The 17,652-nt window shown below is 35.2% G+C and overlaps 1 protein-coding gene across 1 annotated transcript; it reads right to left on the bottom strand.

The window, feature by feature from the left end:
- Positions 1 to 413: 413 nt before the first annotated feature.
- Positions 414 to 16,075, bottom strand: mri1 (methylthioribose-1-phosphate isomerase 1). The gene is made up of 7 exons (XM_065295057.2): positions 15,779 to 16,075; positions 11,653 to 11,876; positions 10,418 to 10,587; positions 10,048 to 10,224; positions 9,747 to 9,971; positions 4,504 to 4,633; positions 414 to 2,327 (listed from the first exon to the last, which is right to left on the bottom strand). The coding sequence occupies exons 1-7, from the start codon at positions 15,908 to 15,910 to the stop codon at positions 2,303 to 2,305; spliced, it is 1,083 nt and encodes a 360-aa protein (XP_065151129.1). The 5' UTR covers positions 15,911 to 16,075; the 3' UTR covers positions 414 to 2,302.
- Between the last annotated feature and the right edge of the window lie 1,577 nt (positions 16,076 to 17,652).

Genomic DNA, 17,652 nt, shown 5'->3' with positions numbered 1-17,652 from the left:
CTTGAGACAAAACAATGTCACCGATATATATTAAAATTAGTCAGTGCAAGATGTTTTAAAATTAAGGCATCTCAAACATGCATTCTAGTCTGGGACTAGAATAAGCCTTGTCCAGGAAATGCCCCATAATGCTTTAGAAGCACTGAAATTTATGTACATTTATTTTATTTTTTTCTTCTTAAAATCCCAAACTTGATATGGATGTTCAAGTATTGTATATTTGTTTTTATTAAATATATATATAATGCAATGCTCTATCAGTTGAACTAGAAACTCAGTGGCAACTTGTTTGATACGTCCATCAAATCTGAATAAATATTTAGTATTATTACATTAATACATATAAATATTTGTTTTGATATTTGATATGAGCAACAACTCAACAGATGATATTAACTATAATAAAGACAGACAATTTTTGGTTCTCTCTGTTTATTGTTCTGATGTGGAAGAGACATCTCAATTTATGCATGTTGTATACAGCATTATATTTATATGTATAAAAAACATCCAGCCTAATAGTTTTTCTTCAACTATTTCCACAGAATACAAAATCAAACCAAGTTGTGATTATTATCAATCAGAGTAGTAAGAACAGAAACACAAAGAGGTCCTCACAGACTGACATCGGTCCACTCATCACATTTCCCATCGGTCACAAACTCACAGTCACATTGTCGTTTTGGCACCAGATGTTGTGAGAAGTTTATCACACAACACTAAAGCACATGAAAAAAATATGAGCAAACTAAAACTATGAAGCAGATCTGAAGCCTTTAGCTTTGTCTATGCATGCATCTTCCCGTATTTAGATTGTCTGGCGTCAAATAAAAACACTCAATCTATTGCTATCATTTTCTGACTATGACCGATAATCTATGCAAGTTCACAGCTTCGGCTTAACAGCCTAGTTGCAAACTGGCCACTTGTTAGATAGCGTCTATAGTACACGAGCAATGCCATGCGTGTTAAGTGTTTCAAAGCCAGACTGAACAAATCTAGCTTTTTATTATTTAATACTTTTGTAAGTTGAATCTGTGCAATCTTTGAATTTTCTAGATCCAAAACTAGAATTAATTCATTCTCTACCTTTCAGAGTGGCCTGTCCTGTCTATAGAGGTCCTCTCAATAAAAGCTTTTAAACAACAGTTTCATCACCAAGAATCACAATTTATGGATATACCGTGTATAAATATACATAAAAGAAATCAACAGCTCACAGAGTCAAAAAACAAAAACATGATGTGAAGTCGAACAAAACCTCGTACCTCCAGAACATTACAAAACTACACGCATGGTCTATAACAATGCTACATTTAATGCATACATCATATGCATACTTCTTTAGAATGACTCTTCCATACTTCCACATTCATAGTTTCAGTCCGATATTCAAATTAATCTGTCAAAAAGATGTTTTTCTCCGAGCTGTATTATGACAAAATAAGAGGATTTTATAATGGTGAAAAATAATTGACACATTTACAGCTGCTCCGAGTGTTTTGATGCTACATCTCTTCACTTAGACAGATTAAACCATAAAAATAAATATTTCCATTCAAAACCATGTGTGATCTGAAGCTATCACCCACATTTTAAGAATAGTTCATTTCAAAATAAAAAATTTACTCATATTTTACCCCCCTCCAGCCATCCTAGGTGTACATGACTTTTAACTTTCAGCAAAAGACAGTCTGAGTTATATTATATAACAGATCTTGTTAGCTTTCTAATGGCATTGGATAGTGCCCCACTTTTAAAGCTACAAAAACAGCACTCAACCATCATAAACTAATCCATACGGTTATTACATGTTTTCCGAGGCAAAGCGATGAATTTTGTAAGGAAATATTTATAATTCAAACTTTATAAACTATGCCGTGAGGTCAGGTTAAGAATGGGGCACTATCCAATCCCATTATAAAGCTGAAAAGAGTCAAGATATTATTTAACATAACTCAGACTGTGTTTGGCTTTAAGAAAAAAGTCATGTACACATAGGATGGCTTGAAGAGGAGTAAAATATACGCAAATTTTCATTTTGGGGTGAACTATTCCTTTAATCAGAAAAAAATTATGCGTGAAACATTAAGAATTTGATAAATCCTGTTTATTTTCATAGATGTATATGATCTTGTTGCTATGTTGCTTTCAAAGAGCCATAGGTGGCAGCATAGCTCTGAGATGGGGCGTTGCTCCGTCTCAGGCAGCCAATCAGACATCAGTGGGCGGTGTGTTTGTGCTGGTCTCGTAAGGCAGTGAGGGTTACATTCAGTAACACGGAGCAGAAGCCCTGACCATATCACAGCACTGATCCCAGATCAGATCTGCACCCAAACACACAGCGTTAGAGGTCGGGAAGAGGTCTGATCCAAGATCAGTCACATGTACCCTCTATGAGCTGCTATGTAAAAGCACACCCAGGCTTGATTGTGTGTATGTGTTATCATGCATGTTGTTGTGGTGGTGTGTAACTAAATACAACACAGAATTACATCACACACTACAAAACAAAGTGGAAGTACTATTAGAGGAGATCTTCTGAGGTATTGACTAACGTCTAGCTTCATAGCACCATTTCTATACGCGTTGATCAAATACGACTACCCAAATACTTTTATTTTACTTTGATCTGTGTACTTTAAGCTGCGCTTTATCTATGAAAGGTGCTATACAAATAAAATGTAATATTTAAAGAAATGGTCTGGTTGAGTGGATTATTAGTGGTGTAATGCCCAGTACCATGAAAAATAATTTTGTCTTTCCGTTTACTACAACGACAACTAACGAACGTGCACGCAATAAACAATGAATAGCATAGCCAGCCCAAAATAATTGCCCCATCTGTGCAAACTCTGGTCATGGCCATTATAAAAGTAACAACGTTTGCGTGAGATGTGCAAGTTTACACAATCAAAAATGGAAAATCAAAAAAAAGTCCCATTTCCATATGATAATGGATGTGCAATACTGTTAAACTGATTTATGTTTGTTCTTGCGAACCGAGGTTACGATCGAAAGTCGAACCTGGAACATTCCTTCGAAATCAAAGTAATTTTCCTTTAAAGGTAGATCAACCATTTCAAAATGATTTATAACACTTTAATAACCCGTGAGACATGCAATAATATAACGTTGCATTGAAAGTGGCATACTCCTTACATCTCTGGACGTAATTGAAACACTTCCAAATGTTAATATAACATATTTGGATTCAATAATGTGTTCGGCGCTTCCCCTATAAATTTGGCGTTTACGTGCTAAATTGTACATATGTACACTCAAGGACAGCCCTTATTTAAAATGAGCTAAGCTTGATCGATTTACACATCTAATCTAACTAACCAAGAGTCTGACCTTTAAAGGAAATTTGTTCACTTGGGAACGGTTTTAAACCCAAGACAGGTTTGGAATTTTATGAATGTTCCTAATAACTCCATTTACCATCTTTGATGAGTGAATCTCACAGAAACACATAGGTCACATTTTACCTTAAATCAAGAGTAAAAAACAAGGAATTATATTTTATTTTGCATGAATATTTTAATTAGAGATGCACCAATGGCAATTTGGAAAAAAGCAATTTTTTGGTTGCGATTCCGATATATCCTGTCAATCAAGAGAACAGGAAAATGTAATGAATTTGAACAAATGTACTAGTTTAATGTTCAATGCTAATGGTCATTTTATGAATGAATAACATTCAGAAAATTTTATATTCAGAATTTAGTTAATGCAAGTTAATATAATCACCAATTAAAACAGCAAATTATCCTAAAATTTCACTTTAAAGTTTTATATTCTCAATCATTATCCTTAATAAGTTTTACCATTTTGCAATAAAAAATACTGCATTACAACGATAGATTACAAACATTACATTCATTACTGCTATATATCCATAAATACTTATGTATATATTTTTTTCACATTATAGGAATGAGAATTTAAGAAGGAGTATAGTTACTGTTACCATAGCTTTGCTTATTATCTTCATTACAAAACTTTTTTGCAAAATTATTATTAAAAATTATTGTCCGCTCTCAATTTTTGGAGTAAAATACGATCCAGAAATGTTTTGTGAGATTCACCCTGATATTATTAAAAACGAGCTAAAAGGGAAAAGGGAGCGCTAAAACCCCAACCCCCAAAAAATGAGGTTTCACAACATTTCAGACGAAGACATGAGATGATGTCACATGAGCTGTACAGACAGAGAGAAGAGTTTGTGTATGTTTGTGAGTGAGTGTGTGTGTGTGTTTACAAGCATCCCTGGGTTGTACATTTGTGTAACATGGTGTTATTCCACTTCAGGTCGTAGGTGTTACATTGAACTGAACGTGCGTATATCTTGTTAACACCTCGGTGCTGACGCTTGTGTGTGATTAAAGGTGCCGCTTCCACCAGAATGAGGTGAAAACATCATAAGAGAGATGAGAGAGAGCTGAGAGGTGGTTAAGGTGCAGTGATACACCCGTGCCTGCGGGGGCGCTGTGGCCTTACAGAGCGGTGAGTCTGCCCGTCAGAGCGGCCTGGAGTTCGGACGGCAGGAACACGCCGAGCTCGGTGATGATGCCGCCTGTGATCAGCTGGTGAGGGGTTACGTCAAACGATGGATTCCAAACGTCGATACCTGCAGCCACGGATAGGAAGGCAGAGGAAAGATGGAGAAATAATTAGCATATTAGGTTACTTTCAATTTTAAGATCCAGTAGGTGTCATGCACTGTAAAAACTTTTTAAACTTAAAAATGTTATGCGTTACAAACAGAATTTTTTAGTTAATCTAACTTTTGCTTTTTACAGTGTGTGGGCTGATGCTTGATAATCTGTAGACTTTTTTTGTTTCCGTTGTTTTTATCTATCTATCTATCTATTACAAGCACCGCGCGATCATTAAACACAATTAAAACAACACAAGTTGACCAATGTGCTTTATCGTAAAATAAGTAAATGCAAAAAAATTATACATATATACATAAATACATATATACATATATATTTTGTATTTACTTATTTTACGGTAAAGCACATCGGTCAACTTGTGTTATATAAAATATATATAAAAATATATATACGAGACATCCAAGTTTTAATAAATATTGTTGATGTAAATTTTAATCTATCACTACAAACTATATATCGTTGGAAAGGTCTAAGCCTCTAGAATAGACATTTTAACAGCGTTTTATAAAATAAATTATGTAGGGAGAGTAATTGATTCATTTATGAAGAGAGTGCGCCTCAAAACATTTATATCCTGCTAAATGTCACTGTCCCGCCAGCAGGACGCCTACGTTTACTTCAGTGTTTTGCATGTGAATTCTTATCTAATCATGACAAAATGTATACTGTTTGAAAGCTCCAAGAGTGTAGATTTAACTCAATAGGGTGGGGTGATGCCTAAAGGGTTAAAACATATCATACTAAGATAAACCGCAAGTCATTAATTTCCTATGGAGAGTTGGACAGGGGCTGCGAAAACAAAATTTTCACACACTTTGGATGTTAAAAAATGTGTAAATTATACAAAACATTTTTTTGTTTATCATTATCGGTAACACGTCAATTCTTTAAAATGATTGACTATTTATAAGTAATAAATTATTTAATATAGTTTTTTTATTTATAATCTGGTTTCCATGTGCTCTCTCGAAAAATATTGGTGTTCGCCAATATTTTTAAATATACACATAGCTGTTTAATGTTGAATTAAAGGTCATGTTTTTAAGTGTAGTCTGTTTTTTATGTGTACTCGAACATATGGTCGAATGCACAGCCTTGCAAAGTATAGTGTATTTTACACGTACGTGTACGCTGATGTTCAACGCATGCCCATTGGGACAAAACGTAATGCATCTCCTACATACATTCTCCAGTAGGCTGGTACATGAAGTTTAAAAAATACAGTATGCGGGCACTCTTCTGATGATCAAACTGCATCACGCGCACTGTACCCTCACGTACATGTAAAAAATTGGATAATAATTAATTCTTTACTGAAATTAGCTTCTTTGAAATGTTGGTGGAAAGAAGTGCCACTAAGGGGCAAATTTGGACAGTCATGAATGTCGTGTGCAGTTAAAATGAAACAACGGCAGTAGAACTGTAAACTATTACTATAAGAAATTTATCTGATACATTTTAGTTTTTTTCATAAACCAAAGATAAATAGTTCTGTAACATTCCCATGTAAGACTGTTCTTCTGTAATAATCTGGGACCAACGGTTTCAAATCCTCCCTTATGAGTCAGAAGGGAGAGTTCGTGAGAGTTGGTTTGTGATCAGTCGGTTAACGCCGTCTCTCCCTTGAGACACAGCAGCTATTAAATTCCAGCGTTAATTAATCTGATGCTTCAGGCTTTAGTCTCTCTCTCTCTCATGTTCACACGCATGTTGTATCACTCCTTGCTCGCCCCCAGTCTTATATCAGAAGAGTTTAATTAGAAACAGCTCCTCTTTTTAAAATCACACTTAAACCCTGCAGTCACGCACACTTATTGTCCTTCTCACTTTCACACCCTTTTTTAAAAAAAAAGCTTTGAACATTTAAACAAGTGAAAAGACACTGATGTTTACAGTTTTACAAACAAGATCCAAAATTAACAAGAGGATGAATTTAGAAAATGCAACAAATTTAGAGCAGGGGTCGCCAACCTTTTCATGAGCAAGGTCATGACAAACAATCTGGAGGGATACTTTCTGATATAGTTTACTCAAAACTTTTTTTGTTTTACTTGTTGATTTTATTTTATTTAACTTGTTTATATGTTTCAGTATTGTTTAAAATTAGGGCTGTCAAAAGATTAATCGTGATTAATCACATCTAAAATAAAAGTTTGTGTTTACATAACATATGTGTGTGTAATGTGTATAATTATTATGTATATATAAATACACACACATTCATGTGTATATTTAAGAAATATTTGCATTTATATACTGTATAAACATTTATATAATTTATATTATATAGAAATATAAATATTTTATATATAAATATAACCAATTTTTCTTAAATATATACATGACTGTGTGTGTTTTTATATATAAATATTAATTATATACACTACACACACATATGTTATGTAAACACAAACTTTTATTTTAGATGTGATTAATCACGATTAATCTTTTGACAGCCCTATTTAAAATGTAAACATAAGTAAACCAAGCCAAGCTAATATAATAAATAAATATTACAATTGAGACTATTAATAGAATGTGCATTGGCGGGCACCTCACAGACTCTGTGGGCACCCTGTTGGGGACCCCTGATTTAGAGAGTCAAACTGCAAATTGATTTTCTATAAATGAACATGGTAGATTATTAATATTTTTTGTAATAATAATATTAATTCCCACGTATAATTTGGAACAAACTATATATATATATATATATAACCTTGTGCAAAGATATTTCGCTGCATAACAAATTTTAATTCTGGTGAACTCTGACCTGCAAATTTGTATAACGTCAAGATGTGTGACCAGTAGAAAACCTGTGCGTCACAGTGTGACCTTTCTATCAAAAGCAAAAAATGGACAAAGCCAAAATACTTGTTTTGACAAACCACTTCTGGCCCAAATTCGCAGTAATGATGGAAAAATATTCGCAAGTCTATTGTGACTGCTCCTTAAAGGATTACTCCACTTAATATTTACTCGCCTTCATGTTATCCAACAAGTTTATCTCTTTCTTTGTTCAGTCGAAAATAAATAAAGATTTTTCTCCATATAGTGAACCTCAATTGTTTACAGTTTCAACACAGCTTCAAAGGGCTCTAAACAATTCCAACTTAGGCATAAGATTCTTATCTAGCACCCTTCAAAATTTTACTTTTAAACCACAACTTCTCATCTTTCATCAGCTTTGTGACGTGCCAGCGTGACTTTTCGTATTAAGTATCACCGTCCTAAAACGGGCTGATGTCTTCCTTGTTCTATGAAGTCCCTCCTTCAGAAATAGGTAACGAGTTCTGATTGTGTAGTTTGTTTAGTGTGTTGTGATTCGACAGCAGCTTAGCTTAGCCAGAGCCGTTTGAGCTTAGCTGGTGACTGACGTATTCCTGTGGGCGGAGTTTAGTCAAAAAATGTTTTATTGACGTCATTTAAACGGGAAGTAGAGGGCTGTAGTCCAATCCGGACATTCGCTGTAGGCTTTGAAAGGGGAAATCTGTTAAAGAAAATATATCGCTTGGCGGTGAACTTTAAGCTTTATCATTTTACAGGTATTATTGATGCACTTACAGCAACATTACACACTAACTTAAGTTTGAAAAATGGGATCAGACATTAATTATTGTCATTCCACATACAACATCTGAACGGTCCTTGTAAACACTGGAGCGGTAGTTTCGAATACCTCATGTGTGACCTTTCGATGCGATTAATATGTAAGGTCACGTTGGCGCTAGTGATGGTCGCTTTCGAAGCACTGCTTCATGAGGCTTTGAAACATTTACGAATCTTTTGTTTCGAATCATTGTTTTAGAGCGTGTTTCAAACTGAGTCATGTGATTTTAGCAAACAAGGCTTCATTTCGTCATAACTGTTTCTAAACATTTCGAAACTAGGGGGAGTTGATCACATGTCTAATATGATTAGGTGAACTCGGGACAGTTTTATAATGCAAGTTCATAAAAAATCCATCCTTCTGACTAATAACGCTACCATTTTGCTTACTTTTTGTTTTTAGAGAGATTTAATGACAAACATGTGCATAATTAAAAGGGGAAAGTAAGTTTGTATAAATAAATCTAAAAAACACTTTTAAATATGGCTTTATTAAGCTAAATAATTTATTTGTCATAAAAACACATTTTTTAGAAAAGTCTTGCTATTATTTTGTAAAAGTGTAAAATGTTTGGACAGATCTTGTTGCGTTTACACTATTTTGACCAGCAGGTGTCGCCAGCGTATGGTGTTTTGAACGCTTTGAAAAACTGAATCAATTTGCAAAGCAATTGGTTCAATTGATTCAAAGCTTTGAAAAGCTTCGTTTCTCCCATCTCTAGTTGGCACATTACAAGGCTAGTGCAAGACGAGAAGTTGTGGTTAAACAGTACTTATTTTTTTTGGCAGAAATGACAACAGTTTTGCTAGTTCGTTTTTAGAGCATGGGTCTCCAACGTTGTTCCTGGAGGGCCTCTGTCCTGCATATTTTAGTTTCAACCCTACTCCAACACACCTCCCTCTAATTTTTAGGTAGCCCTGAACAACTTGATTAGCAGGTTCAGGTGTCTTGGATTAGGGTTGGAACTGAAATGTGCAGGTCTGGTGCCCTCCAGGGACAGGGTTGTAAACACAGGGTTTAAAGCAGTTTGAAGCTGCAATTTTAAACTGCATTATAAAATCCACTATATGCAAAAAAAACCTGTAGAATGCATTCCTCAGAGAGGCATAAACATTTTGGAAGACATGGGGGTGATAAAATTATCTGATTTTTTTATGAAAGTGGAGTAATCCTTTAACCGGCTAATATTGTGTTATTAACTCGCCACACAGCAAAGCTGATGTTGGACTGTACACACATGGGGCGAAGTCCAAATTATGTTTTAGTGCCCTTGGAAGGAATCGCGGCAAGGGGGCGCCATTGTTTAAATATGAAATTGATGTTGTTGTCCTTCATTTGCCAAATAGCTTTCCAAATGCCACATTATGAGACACAATTACCCTACCACCCCCGAAACATCCTGCTTCATGGCGTTGCTAACATCCGATTGAAATTCGCCCATCGTTTCTTACCGGGTGCTGCTACAGGAACTCCATTGATGCTGGTGAGTTCCTCGGGTGGACGTTCTTCGATCACGATGTCACGACCGCTCTCCAAACTCAAATCACAGGACGTGCTGGGCGCCGCCACATAAAACGGTACCCCGTGATGCTTAGCGGCGATAGCCAGCTGATACGTGCCCACTTTGTTCGCCGTGTCGCCGTTGGCAACGACCCTGTCTGCTCCGACAACGACAGCTGAACACAAACCAAAGTTAACATGACGAACACACGCTCTAATAAATAAGAAATGAAACCAAACACACTGGGTTACCCGTGATTCCCTTTTCCCTCATGGCGAGCGCAGCCATGCTGTCTGTGATGAGGGTGGCGGGGAATCCCTCCGCGACGGCTTCGTATGCCGTGAGTCTGGCCCCTTGATTGTAAGGCCTTGTTTCTGTGCAGTACAAACGCTTCAAGCGACCGAGTGCGTGCAGCGACCGTACCACTCCTGCAACACACACACAAACGAAGATGGATGATATTGGTGACCTACAGACTCTTTTCCTGTGCCAAGATTTTTTACTTTATTAGACAGTCATAGAAATGGTTCATTGTTTCATCTTCCAGGTTAAAACTGAATGCAACAATTACAACACTAATTTATGCTATCTGTCAAAACTTATAATAGCATATACACGAACCGAGAGCTGTGCCGTATCCTGCCGTAGCCAGACTTCCGGTGTTACAGTGTGTGAGGACTGTAACGGAATCTCGTGGAACTCCCGACAGGATGTGCTGGGCGCCGTAATTCCCGATTTTTTTGTTGTCGTTCACGTCTCGCTCCAGCATCTCCTCAATCCAGCCAATCACACTGTAGCAAGGGCGTGGCCAAAAGATAAAATTAACAAACTTTGTAACAAATACTGCACATATTTTTGGAATATTTGAAGATAAATATTGTTGAAAAAGTATTAACATATTTACACTTCATTACAAACCTTTTTAACGCCACTGCATTAGCTAAATATATCAAAGCAATGCAATGTTTTCAAAAGACGATGTGTTTATTTTGTCTTTCACATCAAAGCCACTTCCTTGAATATTTTTGTATCTAATGCAAAGACAACCATTCATTTTCCAAGTGTTTATTAAGTGTCCGAATTTGGGTTGCAAAACGATTAATCGCGACTAATTGTTTGAAGAATAAGTATAACGTTTTTGTTATTCATTATTAATTATTAACATATTTATTAACATTATGTGTGCGTACTGTGCATAATAATTATGTATATATATATAAATACACACAGATACAATTATATGTTTAAGAAATATTTACATGTGTATATACATTTTTATATTTATGTTAGTGCTGGGAAAAGATTAATCGCGATTAATCGCATACAAAATAAAAGTGATTTTTTGCATAATATATGAGTGTGCGCTGTGCGTAATTATTATGTATATATAAATACACACACATTCATGTATGTATTTAAAAAACATTTACATGTCTATATATATTATTTATATTTTTATACATTCTATATATTTATAACAATAAAAATGGATATTAATAAAAATGTTCTGAAATGTATATATGTATGTGTGTGTGTTTAAATATACATAATAAATACTCACAGTACAGACACATATATTAGGGCAAAAATGCACTTTTATTTTGTATGCGATTAATCGCGACTAATCTTTTCCTAGCACTAATTGAGGTATAATTTATATTATATATAATTATTAAAATATATATATTTTTTTTCTTTAAATTATACATGCGTGTATTTATGTATACATAATTATTATACACAGCACACATATATGATATAAACAAAACTTTTATTCTGCAAACGATTAGTTGCGATTAATCGTTTTGCAGGCCTAGTCCGAACACATTTCGTTCATTTTCTCTCCTTTATCTCACCTCTCTCTCAGTTGTTCTGTGTTTTTCTCCATGCTCTCGTTCTCTGTGAACTCCATCAGCTCGCGGGCGGCTCGACCCATGTTGACCGCCGTAGGTCGAGCGGACGTCAGGTGACACAGAGAGTCCCTGATAAAGGAAACGAGGTCGTCACCCCCGGCGCCAGCCCGCAGCTCCACTGCAAGGCTCAGGCACCCCACGATGGCGATAGCAGGAGCGCCGCGCACCTGCGGGGTGAAAGGTCACGTGACAGAGTCTGAACGGCAGGGCATGAAAGATTTTTCATTTATTTACCACTCCTAAAGGTCATCTGCTTAAATAGATGCGTACACATGTGTTAATGTCATAAACCAGCTCAACCGGATGGAGATGTTGAAACTTAATACTTCAGTGTATCGTAATGTTTTGTATGAATTTACAGTTCAAAACTCAACTTTACAGCTCCAATAATGAACACACAGTTAGGAGGAAATTTATCTAAGGACGTTTCAGCTTTTAAACCCTCTGGTAATCTTGCCTCGCTTCAACAGTAATTTCTGAGACAAGCTGAAATTACTTTCAGTGCTAATGGACGGCAAGACACAGATGATAGAGCTTAATATGTGACGAACCCAGAAAATTATTTTAAATCTGCATGGAGGTTTACTCGAGCGCTTTGAAACTCATCCATTCCACAGCTTATAACCATGTGCTCATGTATAGCTCAGTGGTAGAGCATTGAACTAGCAGCGCAAAAGCTAAAAGGTTCGAACCCAGGGAACATGCATACTGATAAAAATGTATGGCTTGTATTGGATGGATGTAGTCTCTATTGAATTCACATGTTTATTTTCAGTGAAATTATGTTTGTATTACAATATCTGTATAAATGATAAACAGGGAGATGAGGTGATTCATACTCATACGCATTATGACATCATTTCGTTCACAAACCAACTAAAGTAATTATGATGTCACAGTGGCATCTAAAAATAGGATGACATCACCTTAACTCACCAATCTGACATCTACATTCCTTCATATATCTCTCATTACCTAAATGACTCTTGGTTAACCATGTTTTCTTCAGATGAATGAGATCGCTGTGTCTCTTGGGTCGACGTGAAGTGGTTGAGGTTCAGCGTGATTGTCATTTCCTGTCCATTAGTAAAGCGCTCACGACAGTGACAGCATCTGGCACAGGACCAAGACTCCTGAATCCCAGATTGATCAATAATGCATGCAAGATATTTGCAGTAACGACTATTAATGAGGCGCAGACGTCGCAGCCGGAAGACCACCACCCCGAAATATTAAATATGCACCGGATTAATCAGGACTAGGATGGTCGGAGAAAGAAAATTAGAGCTTACAAAATTGTATCAACACCTTTATGATGTCAGGGTCAGTCTTGTAGATCTGAATGACAAAACAAGCTCCTAAAATGGAATTTTTGTATTTTTGAGTCGGAAACAATGTGCTTAAAAAGTTTTGTTTGTTGAACAAAATGTATTTTATTTTAATTTCAAAAATATTATTAAAAAGTATTAACATCCCCATTCAAAAAAAAAAAAATGCTAGGTGGTACAACCAATATTTTATTTTCATAATGTATATTAAATGTAAACATCAAATCAATCAAATGACTTAAGGATTTAATGAATTTTGTATAAACACAGCTCATACCTTGGAGATGGTATCATCACAGAACATTTTAGTGGTTTTGAAACCTTGAATGTTTAAAACCTCGGTATACCTAAAAACTGGTAACCGACCCATGCCTAGTCTATTTGCTAGATACGTTTTAATGCGCTGCCTGTGTCATGCTGATATGTTGTTTATTAGATGGTGGCATTTAAAATTATAATCCTAATAGTATTTTGAAACTAAGTATAAAACAACTTTACCATAAAACTAACATCTGGGAATTATATATTTTTAAAAAAGGCATACAATTATAAAAAACCTCAGCTTGCATTTATTAAACCAATATTATAGCTAAATTATTATCTTATTACAATTATTTTGCCTAATATTTTTTTATTTCTTATGGGCATTCATAGCAGTTGCACCCTTTGACTTTCTGGTAACACCACCTGACCTCTGCAATGAATTTACATTTAACAAACTGCTACTTGGATGCTGGTATAAGTTTTTGCCTGTGATACCAAATTCATGAATATACTTTTTAAATACAATTAAAATGTGTACGATAAAATAGTACTTTTTCTAGTTTTACACTGGTTGTACCACCTGACACAGAAAATGTACCTGCCTACGCATTACATTAAAGTGGCGATTTTTTTTCAGTTTTTAAGTATTTTACGTTCACTGGATGATGTAATATTATGTTTACTGTTTATACTTGTTAACTTCTTAATAAAAGTCCCATGATTGTACTTTAATATCAGGGTAGAACATCCCAACCACTACTAATATATGTGAAATTTGTATATCGGAAAGGTTGAGAGCGTGAAATAAAGCCAAAGTATCTTATTTTGAATTTTTACAATACTGGGTATTGGCAAGGGCCTCACTATAAAATACACATCGCGATACATGGCCCATGATTCAATGTATCGTGATACGGTACAATACGCACGTTGCGATACATTGCAATACTTCTTTTTTCATATCAAAAATGCAAAAAAATAGAGCTAACTTTTTTTTCCTTTTTTCAAGCCAAAGTGCTTCCACACGTCGAAAGCTGCAGGGATTTTTTTTTTTAAATTGCCATTTTCTCACTCCTGCTTACTTCTGAGACATTGGCCAAATGGTCGTATATGACAGAACTGGACAGCGACAACTACAGCAGCGGCGGAGGTCGATTGATGCACACAAAGGGATTTGAGCAGTTGTCCTAAACTTATCATTTCTAAAGACAGTTGACCCACCTGCTATTTTACAAGTTACCAAAAAAATAGCATTTATTTAAAAAAAAAAAATACTAAAAATGTATTCAAACTTAATAGGTTTTACTGAATAAAGTGTAATAAATATGCGTTATTTTTATAGTACATAATGCCACTGGATACAATAATGTGCATGCATGTCACTGACCATCATACAGTTATTAAGTGTTTCTGTTCTGGAAGTACAATTTCCTAACATTCCAGGATTGTTCTTTTTCATTATTCTTATTCAATACCTTAAAACAACGTTTTGGGAAATAAATGTTGTTCACTGATAAGGTTCGGTTTAATCATGTAAACATGAATGTTTTGTAAGTGTCTCAAGTCAAAAGCACTGCATTTCCAAAACATCATATATAATAACATCAACACTTTACAGTAAGGTTCCTTTATAATAAAGCATTGGTCTATAACAGGGGTCTCCAACACTGTTCCTGGAGGGCACCTGTCCTGAATATTTTCGTTCCAACACACCTGCCTCTAATTTTTAGGTAGCCCTGAACAACTTGATTAGCAGGTTGAGGTGTGTTAAGTCTACAGGATAGGTGCCTTCCAGGAACAGGGTTGAAGACCCATGCCCTATAGGCGATACAGCTATAACAGCTTTTACTAATAGGATTTATTGTTTGTTCATTTTAGTCTATTATGGCAGAATAACAGGCCTCGCAATTGACCAATCAGAATCAACTAAAGTATTAATGACTAATGTTAACACATACAACTTTTGTTTTGTAAATATTTTCGTTAATGTGGAAATGACCATTAACAAAGATTAATTAAAGCTGTGTATTGTTTATTTAGTGACCAATGGAACATTTGTATGTTAACAAATGGAACTTTATTGCAAATTGTTAGCAGTGAAAGCGTTCAGTCCCATTCGGTCGCGTTGCGTCCGAACGCGTTCAAGACGCGACGCAACGACCAGAACCGACAGCAGGACGCGCGTGAAAAACATAAAACAGCAGACACTTCACAGAGTTAAATGCCGTGCAGCATCACTCCAATAGATCCGCAGGCGTTCAATTAACGGTACTGATTATTGCATTACAGTATAACGTTACCGGAATTAACATCAAACGCACATCAGGCAGATAACGCGAACAAAAGCGCGACCCCCTGCACGGGTTTGACACAAAGGAGCCTCCGCTCGGCATCGACGCGTTGCGTTTTTGCAGCGCAGCGCAGCGACGAACGCGCGCGCACCGAACCGGACAGAGGTTTCGTCGGGCCCGTCTTACCTTCATACTCTTGATGGCCTCGTATCCGTCCCGCACCGAGCGGATCTCATCGAACACGGTCTCGTGCGGCAGCAGCAGCTGGTTGAGGATCTGCAGAGACCCGGACCGGTACCGGATCGCTTCCAGCGTCATGACCCGTATGAGATGCGATTGAAGATATTGCGTGACAGAGGTCCGTTCGGTTCCCGTGGGTTGGGGTGTGTGGCTGTGTGCTAAAAGCGGGGCGAAATGATGTGGGCGTAGTTTAAAGGCCTCCGCGGACAGAATGAAACGCACACGGAACCGCGTGTTTGCTCCAACAGGAAGCCCCGCCTATACGCCACGCCCACTTCTGTCAGTCACTCCTCCGGCATAAGAGGCGCGCGCGCTTATTGTGTGAGGCGCATTTGACATTCAGATCGAGTTTTTATTATCATAACTGCGACACAGCGACAATAAAGCGATTTTAAAGAGTGAATGGAAGAAAATAACATGCAGATCCTCATTTGTTTTTAAATAATTAAAATAAAAAACGGGCAGTGCTTTTTATGCTTCAAACAACATAAACAGAATAAACAGAAAAAAACCTCTGCAAGAATAAAAGTACATAGTTAATCCATGTAAAGTTTCACAAATAAAATAAGAAAACAGAAAGGATAAATAAACACGATAAGATAAAGAAAAATAATATATATTATTTTTTATTATATATATATATATTTATATATATATATATATATATATATATATATATATATATATATATATATATATTATTTCCCTATTATTTATATATATATATATATATATATATATATATATAAATTTACATAAACGTTATGCATCAGTGGTATTACAGAAAAAGTCATCATTATATTTCACAAATCTTTTATTTGACTAGTTGTTCCATTTTTTTTTTTTTTTTAAAAGCTCATTGAGTTTGAAGTGTTTTGACGTCATTCACCTATGAGGGACGAATTGGAAGGCCTCCTTTAAAAAAATTAACAAAAATACTAAACATTGTTACATGCTTTTTATAAATGTTTATGTCACAGTTTATACAAATGTTATATTTATATAATGTTTATACTGTGACTTTTGTACTTTGTACTCTTTATTGTTTATCAATAAAAAAACAGCTATTGATAAACAGTGAAAAATCAAATAAAAAAGTAAAAAAATTAATAAAAAGGCTTCCTTTAAAAATGTTTATAGGTAGGAAAGTTTTAAAAATATGTATTTTTATTTTTATTGTTGACTATTGTTGTAAAGCTTTTTATTGATTATGGGAAAATACCATATACATAAACAAAAATGTGCTGAAGAAAAACCCAACTTTTTGTTATTTTAGATAGATATGAAACATTATAAAGAGTTACTACTGGGTTGAAAATAATAAAGCAAAATGCACTAAGTCCCTATGTGAAGCTTTTACATTTGTATAATGACCTTTATTTCCTGCTCTTTTTTATGTTTTGAGTATGTTTTATCTATTTTATTTAATTTTATGTTTTGTCGAAATTTATTTCTAATGTGTATGTTGTAATTATTATGTATATGTTAGCTGTAATGTGACCAGTTTATAAAAAAGATTAAAATTACAAAAAAGTTTTATTCATACATTTATACATATATTTTTTTATTTTAACGTGTCTTAAAAAAAGCAATAAAATAGCTCTGCCTGAAAAACATCTCAGAAATGAAATCAATACTCACTAAAAATCTTTTGTCTTACAACATTCCTTTTTGCAAGTTTGATGCACAAGAACAACAAGTGTCATTTTTGGAATAACTTTTTTTAATTATTACATTAAACATTATTATCCATTACCATAGACACATTAACAAATTAATGCTGCTTTTGAAAAATAGACCCAACATCAGTTCATACATTA

Source organism: Paramisgurnus dabryanus, chromosome 4, assembly GCF_030506205.2.
Source record: "Paramisgurnus dabryanus chromosome 4, PD_genome_1.1, whole genome shotgun sequence".
Lineage (NCBI taxonomy): Eukaryota > Metazoa > Chordata > Actinopteri > Cypriniformes > Cobitidae > Paramisgurnus > Paramisgurnus dabryanus.
Note: the sequence above shows the minus strand (reverse complement) of the source record. Positions and strands in the feature narration are given on the sequence as shown.

Bases quoted from the DNA above. Each gene is read 5' to 3' on its own strand.
- mri1 (XM_065295057.2), bottom strand. From the start codon at position 15,910: ATGACGCTGGAAGCGATCCGGTACCGGTCCGGGTCTCTGCAGATCCTC. The intron at 11,877-15,778 runs GTAAGACGGGCC...TTCACCCCGCAG, and splicing joins AGGCCATCAAGAGTATGAAG to GTGCGCGGCGCTCCTGCTAT. The intron at 4,634-9,746 runs GTAAGAAACGAT...CCGTGGCTGCAG, and splicing joins AGTTCCTGTAGCAGCACCCG to GTATCGACGTTTGGAATCCA.